The 19,701-nt window shown below is 39.4% G+C and overlaps 1 protein-coding gene across 3 annotated transcripts in view; it reads right to left on the minus strand.

The window, feature by feature from the left end:
- Positions 1 to 19,701, minus strand: part of tenm1 (teneurin transmembrane protein 1) — a 254,249-nt gene that overhangs the window by 124,172 nt on the left and 110,376 nt on the right. For 2 of the 3 annotated variants that reach the window (XM_077577573.1, XM_077577570.1), the window contains exon 6: positions 8,557 to 8,727. In XM_077577573.1, coding sequence (XP_077433699.1) covers positions 8,557 to 8,727 — 171 coding nt within the window. The remainder of the gene's footprint in view (positions 1 to 8,556; positions 8,728 to 19,701) is intronic. The other variant, XM_077577571.1, reaches the window with a different exon arrangement.

Here is a 19,701-nt window from a genome sequence, read left to right on the forward strand (position 1 = left end):
TGGTTCGGATGTGATTGGACAGAGAGAAAAACATACAAAATGCTCTCCAATTATAGTAGTAGGATGTAAGCAGCTTGGCAGAACTAAAGTATGCTTTTATGCATTCCTGCTGAGTATACCTCCTCAGTCTATTCCCTTTAATGCTAATCCTAACTCCTGTGCCTCACCACAAAAATAAAGGCCAGCAGAGGGATGGATGTCCCGAGGAAAGCAGCCTTTTATTCAACTCTAGATGAATAGGACATGAAACGGGCATGGCAGTTGGCACAGCACAGGCAGGCAGACACGAGCGCAGGCACACGGCAGGCCAGCTGACTGGCAGGGAGATGAGCACCGGGTCCTTCTGATGCTAATTACTGTACTGTAGCCCTTCATGTCTGATGCAATATGAGGACAGACACCAGAGCTCAGGGCATATGAAAGTACGGGTATTGGGTAAAGCGGGGGTGGAGAGGAAGATCTGTAGGAGGAGGAAGAAAAAGGATGGGCGGGGGAATGAGCCAAGAAAAGAGTAGCATGTCCAAAAGAGAAGCTGGCAGCGTCAACTTTCTGCTGCTGATGCAAGAAAGAGGAAAAACCCTTTTTGCATCTCTCTCAGATAGAAACTAGAAACAGGGGAGGATGGAAACGATACGTAGGTCCAGCAGAAAACAGACAGATTGAATGGTTACGCTGACACCTCAAGGTCTTTGCGATTGTGCCTGTCAATCAATGCTTAAAAGATAATCAGGTTGATTTTGAACCTACCCCAAATCAGACCTGATTAGCAGATCATTACTAATGTTCTAAATATATTCTCCAAAGCTTGTAGGGTCAGATATTAGATATGCTCAATAATTACTACCAAAATCCTTACGTAACATAACAATAATAAATCAGGAAGCAACATAAAGCTAGCACTGTTAAATAACTTCAGAAATGGAGGAACAGCTGTTTGAATTGAAGGTTTATATAGATTAGGGATGTAACAATATCCAAACATCATGATACGGTATTATTACGGTATGAAGGTCACAATACGATAATTGTCACATAGTGGGGAGGTTGGCGATATAAAAAAAGGTCACAATATTGTAAAAATAAATAAATAATTGCTTATACTAAAAAAACATGTATATTGTGCTTTTGTACATAACATTACAAAATTACATAATCTTTAATAACACTTAATATTGAGGCACTTACTTGCTAATGCACGCACACATTGAGTTCCTCCACATAGTGGCTCGGTTCACAAACACATTACCTTCCCCTTCATCAGACCACTAGAGTGGATTGTAAACGTAGAAGGGGCAAAACATGCCTTGTGAAATTTAAAATGCACTAACAAACTAGCCACGAGAGGGCGCTAGAACTGTACAAATGGAAATAACTTTTTTTAAACAGATGAGCTGCTTTTGATATCGTGGCATGACAACGACAATATTGTGGCAGTTTTAATATTACGATATTGCCGTTATCATTACATCCCTAATATAGAGTGTCATTAGCCACAATAGATATGAAAATAAATGTTAGCATGAAATTAACTTACCAGATAACAGCTAGCAATATTTTCCCTCTCTCTCTCTCTCTCTCTCTTTCTCTCTGCCATGACCCATATCTGAATGGTGCCATTTGGGAGCACCAAAGTCTAAATTGTGTCACGATAACTATTTGCTATAAATAAAGCCTAAGATTTGCCTTCTCCATCTTTGTATTGTACACCTGGCCAGCTAATGACTGTGAGCTACTTTAGGACTTGGAGCACAAGGTCTAATTATTTTTTTCTTGCCTCAGGGTTTTTTAGGTAAAACAATTATACTTTACCTAATAATTTTTCAAAGGAACTAATATGTCTTTGGCATGAATGTTATTAGCCCTGAGATTCTGATGAAGCAAAGAACAGAGTAACAGTGCAGCCGCCGATAACAGGACATGTCTAGAGGGACAGACACTGTATGTGTGTTAGTCCATATTAGTGTTTGATGTCAATCTCACCCACATTGGTCTATACAACATTAATAGTGTTCCAGATGCAAGCAAAAGTGCTGCAGGATGGATACAATTATCACAACGGGTAAGGTCTCTATAATTACTTTGATTTGACTGAGGTCTTTTTGAGCAGGTGGCTTAGTAAGCTTTCTGCCACCTCTTTTTACTCTGCAGCCTAATGAGTGTCAGTCAGTCAGGAGACGATAATGCTCTTGGCCTTCAGGCCCTCCATTACTCTCTCGTCCTCACCGTCCACCATCAAAGCCTCAGGCTACGTCTGTGACTGACAAGATTGCCCGTCTACCAACATACTTATCCCAGAATACTGTGAGATTTTTACTGGCACACATAAAATGTCATCAACTGTTTTCTTTTTTACTGAGCCCCCTGCTGCCATGGTATGATAAAACAAAATGCTAATCTGTTCCCTTAGATTACAAATCGGTTTCCTCAATTTACAATTGTGTACTCTCAGTTTAATAATCTGTTCCCTCAATTTACTAAATTTCGTGCAGTTTTGCACGTCAATAACTAGCGGTGATTGCTCGAGCAACAAAGCTAGCTGCTAATGCTGATGTGCAGCGCACACCACCCGTGTAGCACTCTGGATCTCACCAGAGATTGGCATACCTGTAGAGTATTCTGTTTAGCTTCCACAAGCGCTTAAGATGACATAAGAACTGACCAAATGCACTGTGAGGGCTACTTATGTTCTACTAAAAGGTTGATGACTTAGTTTTACAAATCTCTGGGGCACTGTAGTATACAACTGTTTATCTGACAAGTACTGCTGATCCCCACTGTGACTTGACCGCAACTGGTGTTCTGGGCTATGCAAAGACAATTTTAGAAATTCATATTTGTAAGTCAATTTTTTCTTTACGATGCTAGGCACACACAGTTATTATATTACAAGGATCTCACAGAGCTATGTGGAGAAGAGCAGTATGGGACTGAATGCAATGCAAAGCAAGTAAGTAAGTAAGTAAGTAAGTAAGTAAGTAAGATCAGTAAAGTCAGAATGGCTAACTGAATTTCACTGAACTATCACAAATACAGGTAATTTACATTATACCCCGGCATACTCCTGGTTCAGCACTCACTAATATGTATATTCACTTTTTTTTCCTGCAGTGGTTATTTTGCCATGACTGGCAACTCGCCACCTAGTGTTTTGCTGTAACTCAATCAAGATCTAAAAATATAGATTATGTGCAGATGAATGTGTGCCAGCTTGTGAGTAAGTAGGTGCTACGTCATGGGTTCAAATACTGCTCTGAACATATTATTTTATTTTTGTATTTGTATTTTTTACTATGTTTACAATTTCTTGCAGCCAGCCCGGAGTTGTAAACGTGTCGTTTTGTTTCACATAGTAATTGAATAATTGAACAGTTATTCTGAGGTTTATGGTTAGGGTTAGAGTACTAATGCTGATAGGCTATTTTTGGTGGCAAAACAAAATGAAAACTTTGTGAAACGAAACGGAAGAGGGTGAAGCAAGGCGGTAACCACGCACAGTTTTTGACTCATTGCAAATAACCGTTTCCTAGCAGCCTACACAATACAATAACTGATTCACGGCCAACCTACTGTAATCACGGTAAAATATCAGTTTACGGCAAGGCAAGAATATTTCACTCAGAGCCATTCACGGCAAAATACCAGTAACGCTAGCAGCAGAGTTGCTGGTCACGGCAAAATAACATTTTTTTCCCCTCACTCCATTTCTGACTGTTCATTGTGGAAAACACATACTGAATGTTTAGCACCATTTGTTGATTTTTTATTTTTTTTGCAGCGCATTTCATTTTTGCTATTTGCAGGTCAGCATGGTCCCTATCCCCACAAACAGCAGGGACCCACTGAACTGCCCCAACACAGAAATTTGCACCCATTAATTGACAGCTACAGTTATGCTGGGGAAAAATGAATGAAAATAATAATAGCATCCACACTTCACTGAATCCTGCCTGCCTGCTATCCAATCTCTCTCTATCAAGCAATTGCTCTTCGGTATTTCACTCTATCAAACAAGACAGAGAGGGAAGGGGGTGAATTGGAGACCTCAAAAATATTGAAGCATTGCATAATTTATTTGTTTATTTTTCTCATCTTTAAAAGCAGTGAGGGGTACCATAATATTCTACACTAAAATGAATGGATAAGCATAATATATATTTTTTTATGATGTGATCTTGAAACAAACATGTGAGGGGTAGTAATTATTTTCCTTTTTTCTTCAAGACTCTAGACCGTAACTTAAGGTCAATGCAACTGACACAAAGTGGTCCAGGTTCACTTTGTGGCAATGATGATCAGCCATATGATGTTAAAAAGGATATTTCAAAAGCAACCTAAAATATAGTGTATGAATAGATACAGTTTGTGTATTGCAAAGCTGTTCCATGTGTACTGTAAACACAGTTTGAATTGATTCGTTATTATTTATTACTACATTAGGCAGAGTGATTTGAATGCAGGATGAGTAGCAAATCGACACGTTGCTGCTCTAAAGCTTTTTCAGTTTTAGCCTGGGGTTCACTAAATGATTATTGTGTATGTATGGACTTGCATGTGTGTGTGTGCGCGCACGCAGGGGTATTGCGCTCACATCCTGAGAATGTATCCCAGCGTGAGAAAATCAATGAGACTAGTGTAACATGGACTAGTCCATCAGCATTTACTCTCTCTCTCGCTCTCTTTCTCTCACTCGCTCTCTCTCACTTTCTCGCTCTCTCTGTCACACACATTCAGGATCGACACATTTTCGTACACACTGCTCCCACTTCCCTTAACTTTCTCTCAGTGCAGAATATTGATGTGCTTTTTAAGAGCCCTCTGTCACATTCTAGCAGTCTACACTCCATTTCCAACCAAAAGCGAGAGTGAAAAGAATTTGGCATTGACTCCCATTTCAGATATAAATGCTACCATGGCAATGGCTCAAGTGCCATTCCTCAAGCCTCACAATCTTCACTTCATAATGAGGCAATATGCTCCCATTGAATGTCACTTTACATCAATTGATATAATAAATTTATCTGATACTTCCTAGTGAGTCAAATGGTATTCTAAAACCCCAATTTATTCAATAATGTACAGTAGAAATTTTATTTTCAGAACATGTTGGGTAATGCTTTCTATGGCACTTGGTGTTTCTCAGTCGGCATGTCAAACAAAGAAAAAATAAATTGTGCACTTACAAACACTCAGAAGTGTTTGATTATCATTGGGTGAGTGGCAATTATTGTAGTGCTAATTAGAAAAAAGAAAAAAAAATACTTGTAAAGGACTATGAAGGGCGCCTGATAATTTGGGGAAACTGCAGGAGAGATCATGCACAGGACCATAAAAACAGTGTGTATACACACAAAAGACACAGCATGTCAATTACAACATCCTGCTGCAGAAATAATGAAGCAATGAAAAAGCCTTCTGTTGCTCATACTGTTTTCAATGTTTGCAATAAGTCAACACTTTTAAGTGTATGTGTGCCATGGAAAGAACATTGGTCATGTAACAGTAGGGTTGGAGAATAAACTAATACATTCTACTTTTAAGGTGATACTATATATATTTTATGTATTTATTTATGTAACAAGGTAACTATATAATATTGAAACATTGAAAGGCAACATTTGTGTGTTTTCAAACCTGTGAATCAGCATCACCAATAAAACTAAACAAACAGTGCACTAAATCATTGTGCTATTGTGTTTGATCTATCTCTCAATGTGAAGAATTTATCACAAAATAATAAGACCCTGACAACTGTTCTCCATTAACATTAATAACTGCTATTAGGACAGACATTCAAAAATGAATAGATTTCAAACATGGGAGCAAATCTACATTTACCTTTGGCCAAATTTGCAGACAAATAAGAATTTATTTCAGTGTGAGTAATTATTCAGGTTTATCACTTCAGTGAAAATGCACCTTCAAAATCCTTCAAACAAATTGCTACCCATCAATCATTCATGTCTTCGCACCAGCTCCCTTCTCTGCTCATCTCTCTCTTCTGTCATGTATTTATCCTTTCGCTATCCTGCAGCCTCCACTCACCAGGCCTTGCAGTGTAATCTGGGGGATTGTGCGGTTTGTGGGTATGAGAGGTGATGGGTACAGCAGGATGAGCGTGATAATCTGACGCACTGGATTACAGCCCAATCTCTAATCTCTCAGGCCATCCTCCATGTAGGAAATACCTCAGAGGGTAGTGAATTAATCTCAACCCACGTCTTAACTTTGCCCATTTCTATGGCCCGGTTTTTATCCAGCACCTAAATCAATAGATGTTGAAACAATAGATTGTGATGCAACAGTCAGAAGTAAATTCAATGACCTCTGTGCGCTCTATTATCTAGGATTTAACTCCCGATTTGAGCGTTAATCCTCTGAATGTGAGGATTCATCAAGAACGGTTGCTTTAGGGATGTCCCAGGTTGCCTAAAATGCAGTGGGTTGCAGTTTAGCGTAAACCTTCTCCCTCTAAGTGCTGAACACGACCACTGACAACTACGCAATATCCATCAGCCAACCATGAAGGTTGCTGTGTCCTGCCTGACATCATGACCTGCAACACTTACAATTAATGTACCGTATCATGGGGTTAAATTGGTGTTAGTAATTCCTCCGGCTAGTTGAGAAGTGAGTGGCGAGAGTCAATTCAAGTCACGTAGCGGCTAAGAGGGAACATGATTAACCAATTATCTTGCCTTTCTTTTAAATGACTAATAAGTTCAAAACTAATTTGTGGAGTGAGGTCTATTATCTGAACATGCGTCACACATAGCATATTGTGTATGCAAGCCACGGTTCAAATAAAAAACGGTCTTGTCAGGAGGGTGGAGTTTGGTGGAGGAACCAAATGCAGGGAGCAAAAGCAGCCAGGCAAGGATGCAGTCAAAAGGGGGAATTAATTAAGAAAAAGGCAAACAAGGTACTTGGCAAAAATAACAAAATCAACAATATCCAAAAACACAAGTCAAAGCAACAAACCAAACGAAATGATGACGACGCGACATGGCATGGGTGTGGCAGCAACAATGACTCAACAAGGACTGAAAGAAAGCAGGGAACTAAATACACATAGTAATGAGACGAGAGACACCTGGACAAGACACACGTGGCTTTGGGAGCCGATTAGGTAATACCAGGGACTGGAATAACAAGTACAGGAGGATATGATAAAACTTGACGAGACATTGACAAAGGGAGACACACAAGGAAAACATGACCCGTAAACAAAACCAGAACACAGACCATGACAGGTCTGATTGATAGTCACACCTTTGGACAGCCGTTTTCAGCATGTACTGACTGTTCAAATGTTGTGCTTTGGTTAATGTCAGGAGGAACATTACGTATGTTAAGACACATTATTGTACTGATAAAGAAGCCAATGCATGTACTGCGTATACAGAAAATCTGAAAAAAAAAAATACAATACCAAGAGTGCTGCTCGCTGGTCCTTGCCCGCTTTAAAGCAGCTACAATTGTTCCTTTTCCAAAACAGTCCAATGTCACATGTCTTAATGACTACAGACCAGTGGCTCTCACCTCCATCCCCGCCAAATACCTGGAGAGTCTGGTCATCAAACACAAAGCTGCCCTATTGCCATCACTGGACGCCATTGCCACGGTGCTGCACATACTCATAGAGCACCTGGAGCATAAAAACATGCTAACTATGCACGGCTCCTCTTTGTGGACTACAGCTTGGCCTTTAACACCATCCGGTCCAAGCGCCACCAATTGGGACTCAACACCACCCTGTGCAATTGGATTGCGGACTTTTTAACCAACTGCACGCAGAGCTTCAGAGTGGGCAAAAGCACCTCCTCCACCCTTATCATCAATACTGGGGCCCCTCAAGGGTGCGCAACGTCCTACGGGACCAGCACCATCCAGCTCACCACCTTTTCCACCTGCTGCACTCAGGGATAAGGTACAGGTTCATACGGCCCAGAACATCAAGACTGGCCGACAGTCTGTATACACAGGCTATGAGGTTACTGAACTCTGCTCCTCTTCCCTCTCTGCCTCCCCTTTATGGACAATAATAACATCCAACAATAACTTTGCATTGTTGCAGAATGTCACTACTCCCTTTTTCCATTTATCCTTCTTACTCAACGTTTGATGACCATAATAATTAATTAAATGATCCGGTTTTGCACTGAGGCACGATGTTATCTCAGGTATCTGAATATTTCTTCTCTGCACTCTATTAATGGCAAGACCTTAAGTTGCGCTTCGTCTTTGTTGTACTATGTCCTATACTGTGTCGAATGTTTACACTGGTTTATTTTATGGTTATTTATTTTGTGGGATTTTGCACATTACCAACTGTGCTGTATGGATGCTCCAAACAAAGTTTCGTTGTTCCCTTGAGACAATGACAATAAATATTCTGAATCTGAATCTAAATCTGAGTGTGATGCTCATTTGGATCAACTAAATATAACTGGAACACCTCATTAAATATATTGGATGCTTATGTTCCTGTTTACATTAGGACTGTAAGTTGCTGAGTATACAGTATCTTTCATTACTTGTTTGTTTTTTTATGCTCACCTCTATCACTGGCATGTGTGTTGTCAGGGTTCAGTGTGTCCAGCAGGTGGATGGAACTAGTAGGTCTAGTTTTGCGGTCTTCCTGTTGATGATCTGCCGAGCTCACACCATTCTCATACAGCTGGCTCTCGCCATGCCGCAGATGCCAGGTCAGACCTAACAGGTGGACTGCTGCACACAAACACACACAAGCACGCAACGAGTGCCAAAGGGAGAGAAAAGATTAGAATTCAGCGTGTTTATATGGGCATGCCTTGCTCTCCTTTAATGTCTATATCATTGAATTTATTTGCTTATTAGAGTCCATCATGACAGCACACTATTAGCAGATGTACAAAGAACACAGGCAAACATATACACACATGCATGGACAAACACACGCTCACATAAACTTTCACATAGATTGTGTCAGAGGTGGGCAATTACGAGAGATCTTCAGAACTTGAGCCCAAGGCTGATATTAAAGTGCTCACACAGTCTTTTGTGCATGACTAATGATGCTTTGAAAGCCGCTGCCGATTCACAATCCATATGGGCCTTTTAAACAACAAAGACTATGGGAGGATACTGGATTCCAGCCTCCTGCTCATCAAACTGTTTACTGGGAAAACAATCCGACACACTGTTAAATAGAAACAACCAACACCTGCCCATTAAGGAAATTAATTGTCTTGCAAGACTGTTAATAAAACGTTCCATAAAATATTCACCGCGCTCAAACAAATCTTAATGTCCCATGTATCCAAAGTTGCAGTCCTAGGTTGCTTTCCTTTTTTCTTTTTTCTTTTTACATATCTTTAAAGGAAGCATTGCTTCACTGAATTAAAGTAGAAATAAATGAAATAAATCACTGCCAAGTTTTCTTCAGCGACACCTTCAGAACATCAAACAAAAGCAGAGTCGAACAAAGCAACGAAGCAATGGTGGCAGTCAGAGGCTGTCTGCAAGCATTGTAGATCAAAGAACTTCTGAAGACTTCAAACATCTTCACTGTCTATCTTCCTTCAGTTTATTGGTGGCACCTACGGAAAACACTTGACACAAACTTGCTAACCCTTACACAAAATGGCTGCTCAGAAACAGATACTGTATCCAACACAATTGTAAAAGCTCATATCATGAATGTGAATATGAATGTGTACATGAATGTATCTGCTGTTTCACGCATGGTTCTACTCCCACACCAACCTGCTTGCAAACCACTTGCGCTTTCGATCCCAAACCAATTGATGAGGGATACCTAATTGACATATGAATTCATTTATTTTTGGTACAATGCTGTACACTGTCAATTGAAACAGGAAACTATGAAAATCAGGATCATCATGATTGGCCAAGCACAGTATGTTGAAGCACACAAGCAGTTTGCCTCTGAAGTATGAACTTAAGTGAATTGCAGTAACAAGCAATTATGACGTTTCACATAACTACAGAGAGTCTTTACGTAATGCAAGGGTACCATGAGTGTTGTAGTACGGACCAATGACATCTGTGCAAACAATGCAGTCATCAAGCAAAGATAAAATGACCAGTAGTGTGATAATTACCATCGAACACGTTTGACAGTTGTGCAGATAATCGTCACAAAAAGTGACCAGTAGCGCAGTAATTGTCATACAACATTTTAATGTGCAATGATGCAGAAAGTCATTGAGTACTTCAAAGTGTCTTGATCTTGAAAATTATTAATAATCAATTAATATACAAATATGTTAAGAGTAGGGATGCACGATAATATCGGTGGCCAATAATTATCGGCAATTATGGACCAATTTGACGTCATACAGATAAACCAGATAATAAAGAAGTCCATCAATAATAATAGACATGCCACATTGGTCCATCTGTTGTGGTTCAAGTTGTGGCCAAGTCCTTGACAGCCTCCTCATTCTTATGATAGTGTCACATATTTGTGACATCATAATGCGCGCGACCTCGTGTACACAGAAGATGTATCAAGGCGAAATGGCAGTCGCCAGTGTGGGCTTTCTTTATTGCGTCTCCCCAAAATGTTACCTTCGCAGTTTTTTGTTGCATTTTTAAAACATGACTTTTGTTTTGGCAAACTCAAAATTAGTTACTGGTGTTCTTTGAAGCAAATATATCAATACAATTAAGCTTCATGGTGCTTTACACAATGTTTCAATGTATTTGTACATGTTAGATTTATAGTAGGGCTCGAAAGTATATTTGTATTCAAGGTAATTTTGCAAACAATTGTTTGCTTAGTTATCAGTTATCGACATTGGCACTTTCAAAATTATTGGTTGAAAATAGCATTATTGTGCATCTCTAGTTAAGAGTTGAAGCAACAATAATCAATGCAGTAATACTGTCTGGGAATGGTGTTATGGAATTTTGATGGCAACAGCAATAAGCAATTGCAATGTCTACTGGTTTTAGTGTGGATAGTTCTATATCGCCTACCTGAAGGAGCTGGATGGTCTGAGGGGATTTTGCCTGCCCTTAGTAAATGGTACTTCATTTATATAGCACTTTTCCACCTTGCAAAGCCTTCAAAGCGCTTTACATTTGACTACTCATTCACCTACTGATGACGCAGCATCAGTATGAACTGGGTGCTTAGTATCTTGCTCAGAGATACTTCAACATGGTTACAATGGCATAGGATCAAACCAATAACCTCTTGGTTGGGAGACGAACAATCTACCACTGAGCCACGCCGCCCTTGTCTTGGTTCTTGCAGTGTGCAAGACCTTTTTCGGCAGCCCAAACTGTCCGTTCCAGTGGGATTTTTTTGCCCTTTTTTGTTGCAGCACCAACTAGACTGTGTTGGAAGAACATAAATAAGACTGTTTTAGCTCCTGTGGCAGGCCATGCTTCCTGAGCAGCTGCAGTAATTACATTATCTGCATGGCCTTTCACAAGATGGAGTTGATATTGGGCTTGCACTTTAGGTCCTGGAAGACTGCAATTCCCAGGAACTTAAAAGTCCCGACAGTTGACACAGGTCAGTTGGACAGTGTAAGGTTCAGCTGTGACGGAGGATGTTTTCCACAATTATCTCAAAAGTCTTGAGTATGCTTAGCTCCAAGTAGTGTTGGCCACAACAGAGCACCAGCTGCTCTGTTATCTGTCGATATGCAGACTCGTCACTGTCATTGATTAGGCCGATGACGGTGGTGTCATCTGAAAACTTCAAGAGTTTGACAGATGTGTCCATTGAGGTGTAGTCATGTGTGTAGCGGGAGAAGAGCAGCAGAGAGAGGACGCATCCTAGGAGGGCCCAAGTGCTGATGGTGCGTATTGATGATGTTGTCCTCGCCTACTGTGTGCTGCCCATCAGGAAGATGTACATCAGATGACAGGAGGCATGCTGAGCTAGAGAAGCTTGGAGGAGAGGATGGTTGGAACGCAGAGGTGAAGTCCACATTCAGGATCCTTGATTAAGTCACTGTGCCATTGAGGTGTTTCAGGATGAAGTGAAATCCTATGCTGATTGAGTTATCCACCAACCTGCTTGCTTGGTAGGCAAATTGCAGGGGTCCATCAGGGGTCCATTGATGGTCTTTAGCTGGTCCAGGACGAGGTGTTCAAGGGACTTCATAGCCACAGATGTCAGAGTGACAGGCCTGCAGTCGGTCAGTCCCGATATTGCAGGTTTCTTGGGAACTGGGATGAGAGTGCAGCGTTGGAAACAGGATGGGACCTCACACAGTTCCAAGGATCTTTAGAGGATTCGTGGGAAGACTGGATCTGGTCAGCACAGATTTTCAGACAGGAGGGAGACACCCCATCCAGTCCTGAAGCCGTCTTGATCTTCTGTTTCTTCGAGAGCAGTCTCATATTATGTTCATGAATAGTCAGGGTAGAGGAGGGAGTGGTGCTTGACTGAGGTCGGTGGTGGTGGGCGTGGGCAGCTTGGAGCTGTGAAAGTCTCCTTTTCAAATCTTCAGTAGTGCATTTAATCAACATTTTACTAGCTTGAGCCAACGTTGGTTTAGGCCTCATCTCATGCATAATATGAGTTCTTCAAAGCAAAACAGTGATGATTACCAGGGCCATGAGGGAAACGCCATGTGACATTTAGTCCACATTAATTGAACTGTCATCCTGTGACGAGGGTAGACATAGACATGCACAGACTGCACATCTATATGGCTATAAGCCATTCATATGAGATGTCTTTTTTTCTTTCAACTCTAACTCTTGGTCTTGGGGGATTATGTCATTAACAAATGTGTGAAAAGTCAGTACGGATACTGGCGTAAAAGTGATGCAAATAGCCTGGTTTATACTGGGTTTTGTGCAGTTGGAATTTTCTCTCATTTATTAGGTCCCATTAATTGTCTGCATCTTTTACTAAAATACATCGATGTGCTTGACTTCAAACATATTGACCAAAGATTTGACTGTTTTTCAATCATTGTATATGTTATGTGTATATGTAAAATTTGTTATTAAGGGTATGTATGTGAGTGCACGCTTTTAATGGCACTGTTAAATGGAGGATTCACCCATTGATCATAACTGGGCTATTCACCTGTCAATCTATTTAACCTCTTGCTATGGATAATCACATTATTACATTATGAAATTAACCTACCGTTGTTGCTTTCTGTAGCGTTTAAAGTCAAATGTTAAAGTACACGATCTTCTGACGGCCCTGCCAAGCTTTATGTGAGCTGACTGTTTTCAAACTTGGTCTAATATTTGGTTACCATGGCTATATGCAACAATTCATTCCCCACTCTAAGAATTTTTTTTTAGACTGCAAGTGCACAATGCTCCATAGAAAAAAGCCCAGATAAATATGAATGTTACATAAAACTAGAAAAATTCCCGAATGCTGTTCAGATATGAAGCATAGTTTGCAACAAATGTGTGTGTATTATTTTGCAGTGGAGTGGAACAACCTTTCATAGTTTCATGAATGAGTGTTCCGAGAGGGATGACACAGCCTTCACCAGTCAGCATTTACACCATTGAGCTCCTGTATTTTGTTTTCTCTCTATTATAAATGTTTTTTCTTTTTCCTCAGTGCACCAACGTCTTTGTAAGTCCTTTGCCACTCCAGTGGTGACTCTGTGGCAACAATCCTTAACAATTCTCCTGCTCTCGTCTCTTCAACACAAGATCCCTAAAAAGGCCCTCTTGGAATACTTGCCCTTCCTGCTCATCAGTCTATCTCTCTTTTTTTTTGTCTTGCTCATTCTTTGTTTTATAATCGTTGACCTTAAGCTTACAACACTTACCATTTAGAGTCACAGTGCTGTGATGAGGAGGCATGATGAGGAGAGGATGGTTGTGTGGAGTATGTGTACAGACTGTGCGCTCTACAATTCTAAGTACGGGTGTGAGATTGCCTCACAGCAAAATGAATGAAATGACTCTTCCCTCTCTGTAAAGATGCAAATAATATTTTTTCTTGTCTGATCTTCAATTTTAACATCAACAACAAAAAAGTCACACAAACAAATGACAAATGTATGTATCATAGAAAAGTTATACCTTTCATGTCATCATGATTCATGCAAATATGATTAGTTCAAATACCTTTTGTATTATTTAATAATATAGCTCACGAGGTTATGAGCAATAGCAAATCTCAGTCTCAGTCAATCTCTGACTTTGGATAAACAGTAAAATAATTTCACAGCCTTATAACATTTGCAACATTTGAAGCTACAAGGCCATGACTTTACAATAGAAACATCTAAGAAGTACCGTAGCTTCCTGGCATAATTAAACAATGTTTTGACAAAACAAACTCAAAGCCTTCATTGCCCAAAAAAACAAGTGTAATCCTTAAAGGCAACGTGCTTGAAACCTACATGCAAAGATAAATCCATCAGAATATGCTGTGGTGTTATATTACACAAGAAAATGTTCTGAATCTCACCACTGCATATATATATATATATATATATATATATATATATATATATATATATATATATATGGTGATTCGATCCGTATCACGATTCATAGGTCACAATTCGATTCAATATGATTAATCTTGATACAAATCTATAAGTGAATTATTGCAATTCTTTTTTACTCAAATTTAGAACATACTAATCAGTAAACTTGTACATGTACATTGTAAAATTTGTAAGAAAATGTATTTATTTATCTGAAACTTCAGGCTTATAACTGTGAGCCACTGTATTTAACAAACAATCTGTTGCAATCTGTTTCATTTTTGAACAGCATTGAAATATAATAGTTAGGCTTAATGTTCCAATAATATAACATTCTTCCATGCTTAATGTGTGAATCCTAGCCCTAAGTAACACGTTTTGTTGAATATTTCTATTAATTTTTTTTTTTAAAAAGTTTAAAAATCGATATGCGGCCAAATCGATGTTCATTTATTGTTGAATAGATTTTTTAACACCCTTTTATATATATATATATATATATATTTATATATTTGAATCGTATCATGATTCATAGGTCACAATTCGATTCGATACCGATTAATCCCGATGCAAATCTATAAATTGATTATTGTGATTATTATTTTTTTACTCAAAATTAGAAAATACTAATCAGTAAACTTGTACATGTACACTGTAAGATTTGTATGAAAATGTATTTATTTATCTGAAAATTCAGGCTTATAACTGAGCCACTGCATTTAACAAACAGGTTGCAGTTTGAACAGCACTGAAATAAAACATTAGGGCTTAATGTTCCATTAATATAAAATTATTCCATGCTTAATGTGTGAATCCTGTTTTGTTGAATATTCCCATAATTTTGATTTTTTTTAGAAAGTTAAAAAATCGATTCGGTGTAATATTGCGATGTATTGCCAATCGATTTTTTCTAACACCCCTAATATATATATATATATATATATACATAAAAATTTGATTACGCAATATATCACAATATTACAGCGCCCAATTCTCGTATCGATTCGATATGCAGCCGAATCAATTTTTGAAGATCAATTTTTGATGCAAATATTCAACAAAATGTCTTAATTACAGTTAGGGTTCACACTTTAAGCATGGAAGAATGTTATATTAATGGAACATTAAGCCTTGTAATTTGATTTGTTTGTTTGGTAAATACGGTGGACCACAGTTTATAAGCCTGAAGTACATTTTCATAAAAATATTACAGTGTACATGTACAAGTTTATTGATTAGTATTTTTTAAATTTGAGTAAAAAAAAAAAATCACAATAATTGACTTATAGATTCATATCGGGATTAATCGATATCGAATCGAATCGTGACCTATGAATCGTATATATATATATATATATATATATATATATATATATATATATTTCCACAAATGACCATCAAAAAACTGGCACATGTCGCCACTGGCTTGCTTGTGATCTGATGACATTTCTTCATATATAATACACTTATCGCTTACTATTTATTTTAACATTTTTAACTATTTGTGCAAGGTTTGTTTGTTGATTGCCTCGTAATTAATTTGTTGTATTGTCTGTTTTGCATACAAAATCCTCAAATTTAGCTTTGGCATTAAGTAATGGTTGTGACAAAAAATGATCAAGAAAGAAGTGTCTCCACTTCCCCAGTGGGCCAGCTGTATAAAAAAAAAAATTGACAGGCAGTGGTTTAAGTGGAACTATTACGTGAAAAATAGTTATTAAAATTTGAGTGTTGCGAATGGAACGCCCGTGTGCTAAACTGTATATAGGACTATGTTACAACACACATGCCGGAAAAGTTAAGAATTAATGAAAAATCATCAGTTATGACACTTTATGTGTGTGGATTTTAGAAAAAGCCACACATCCACACACACTCGCTTTCAAAAACATGCAGTCAGTTATGTGAGCAGCGTGTGCTCTGCATGAACCGTTTCCTGTACTCCTTTTCTCCCTGGCTGTCTATCTATCTTTCCTTCTGTTTCCATCTTCTCAGCATTCTTCCCAAAAGATGTCTAACGGTTGGAGAAATACTCAGAGCAAGTCCAGTCATTATTTCCTGAAGAGGCAGCAGCAGTGGAGCCATTGAGCTGCAGCGCAGCAAGCTAACAGGCCAAGGTCCTCCTGCGCATGAATCATTGATCAGCATGACAGTGAGATGACTGCTGCAGGTAATAGGACGGCAGTGCACTGAGGGGGTTCTGTGCTGTCACTTACCCCCTGAGATTGACTTGAAGGATATGGGTGAAGAGAGACTACAACTCACAGAAAAAGGGCTGCCTCTAATATGTCTATATGAAGGACAGTAAGGAAACAATGGCTTCTATTTTTGTAGAAATGTCCACGTGCACTTGGCGTAAAAATGTGTGCATCTCAATTTTCGTGGTAGCGCAACACAATTTTGCGCTATTCCTGGCCATCTTGCTCCTTTCTGGACGCATCCACAAGGGGAGATCTTGAAGTTTATCTGCCGATGTCATGCATGGACACCAGCGAGTTGGTTTCTTTTTTCGCAACGTCAAGCCTGGTGTACTCAGGTTGACTGTGCTCAGAGCCATTTTCCTCCTGCAAATGAGGACGGCTGCTACGATTGGCCAGAAAAACACTTCACTAAAGGTTTGCGTAGCTTTTGCGTGGCGCTAACCGGTATAAATGGCGCAATCGGGGAGCGTGTAATACACAAAGCACGCGGAGATAGGGAAATTCAGTACGAACTGCACTGCCAACCAGATTGTGCCTCGGTGCACCGGTGTTTTTTGCGCGTATCTAAATGAGGTCATTTGCATACATTTTGCAGAGAAATTGACCACCTCTATGCAAATGAGACTCATTGATAAAAAAGCGTCTAATTCACTAATGCCAGCGCTAATAGCCACACGAAGTTTGAGTGACGCAAACAGCGTATAAGGCTGATGTAAACTTGGCGCTTCTTCGATCCTGTGGAAGGCTTTCATGCAGAATTTCCACATGGCAGGAGTGGCACGGAGAAGGCCAGGCAGTGTCCCGCCCCCATCACGCACTGTGCGTAGGGTGCCATTCGCCAGGGTTAGCCAGTTAAGAATTATTCAAGTTGTTTTGTTTGTAATGTTTACTCATGTCTTATTTTGAAACGTTGGCTTTTAATTTGAAAGGCCGCGCTGTATTTCCGCTTCCTGTTTTTCCGTCCTCTGTTCTTCAGTCAGCTCGCAGCGTGCAGTATTAAATGACAACGTGAGTGTCCATTCTGACTCGTTCCAATTTTAATTCATGCTGCAGTTCTTATCTGTGCGTAGTCAAAAACGATGAGGGTTAATGTCTCTTATATGCTCGTTTTTTGTCTAATGTTACTAACAGCCACACGCTAGTAGTTAGCTATCAACTACTAATACAAAGGGGCATTTTGCCAAACCCGGGCTGATCGGCGATCTTAGTGGGGGGTCATTTTGCGATCATTTTCACAATGCCCACGTCGACTTCTGAAAATATAAAAAATGATTGCGCCAATAATTTGTATTTTATGTACGTTAAATGAAGGAACAAATAACGTCGTCGTCATCCTCTGCACTCACTACAGCTTAATGGCGCTAAATGAGGAAAATGCTTTTCCACCTCGTCAGTCCAACCTCACCTTCTGATAATTTCATCTTTCTCACAACTCTTAACATACTGCCGTGTTCTTGCCGCAAATCCATTGCCATGTGTGGTAAATCGGGCGCGAATTTGTTGCCCGCTCTCAAACTTTGTATACTTCCGTATATCATTAAAGCAATATCCTTAGTGAATAGGACAGTAACAGGCAACAAGCTGCGGGTGCATATGAGGAGCGATTTTTTTGCGCTGTCAGTGGACGCAACACATTCTTATTGGATTTGGCCCTTTGTTTCATCCCACAAAAGTGCAAACGGGTATTACAGACAGTTCTAATGGTGCAAAGTCTGTGAAAATGCCAAAAGAAAGAAAAATCCACCCATGCATACAGTTAGACTGCACTTTGCTCTTGACTTACTCTGGGAACAAAAAGAGAACCTAATGTATTAAAATAACGGCTCCTATATTTGTACGTTGAGGACTGAAATAGGATGTAATTTGTAACATTTAGGTTAGTTTTCTGTTAATTATTTAGCTAACAGACTTGAGTGAATCCAGCATAACCAATTTCCTTGAAATATTTATAGAAGAGTGAGGCAAAGACCAAGGAAGTGCCTCTGTTATGTTATGCTATATGTCTAAATGTTGATGCTGATTTAGATAAAGGTAAAGATTGTGAAATGTTGACTTTTTAGTAGGGCTGAATGATGTTTTGAGACCGAAATAGCGATCTCAGACGGTGCGGTTTTGAGATTGACAAAGCTGCGGTTTTATTTAAAGGGCTCTTAATCCCCCAAGTTGGCCAATCAGCGGCATACCATAGTGCACACACACACTAGCCTGCTCCGAAATTGTAAAAAAAATAAAAAATGCCACATCTATGTAACGCTGTTGCCGAGTCACCCGGAGGTACTCTACTTTGTCTCGCGGCTGCTTGACAAGTTGACTGTGATAACACAGACTGTGATTGACAACGCGAGGCGCTAAGCTAACTTGCTCCGCGACAGAACATACAGACTTAATAATAAGTCCGCATGCAATCGCAGCAACGGGCTGCGTGGTGCAGATCCTCTCAGTGGTGACAAATAAACTACCCTACTAAAAGTAGTGCTTTCACTAAGGCAAACGGGAGTCGCTAAGCATGCTAATCGCTCAAGTGAAATGCAGAGATGGAGGAATGACCCAAAATAAGTGCTTGGGCGTACAGTAGACTTTTCACAGAAGTCTGGTTAGAACCATATTAAGGCAAAGAGTCAATAGCTATGAACAGAACATTTGTACTACAATTAATAAGTACTTTAGGCTGAAAATAAGATGTCAGATACAGCTTTTACAGTTGGACTGAGCACGCTAACGGCTGACGTCAGCCATGACGTCAAGCTCCAGGTCAGCATGTTATTGAAAATGTTATATACATAAATGTACATTTAGAAACTTGAAACCTTTATTCAAATTATTTTTGATTGAAATTGATAATTATATTAAGTCTCTTAAATGTGTAACGAACAAGAAATGTAATTTGATAATATCCATACAAAAATATTTACCTTTTCACAATTGCGCTGATCAGAGATATTCCTATTCTGATTGTTATACTTTTACACTCACCATTACAGTAAAATTACCAAAAGAGTTAATACCATGATATGAATTTCACGCTATATCACAAAGCCCTCAGTCTCTGTTTGAAGCAG

Source organism: Vanacampus margaritifer, chromosome 10 (genome assembly GCF_051991255.1).
Source record: "Vanacampus margaritifer isolate UIUO_Vmar chromosome 10, RoL_Vmar_1.0, whole genome shotgun sequence".
Taxonomy (NCBI): domain Eukaryota; kingdom Metazoa; phylum Chordata; class Actinopteri; order Syngnathiformes; family Syngnathidae; genus Vanacampus; species Vanacampus margaritifer.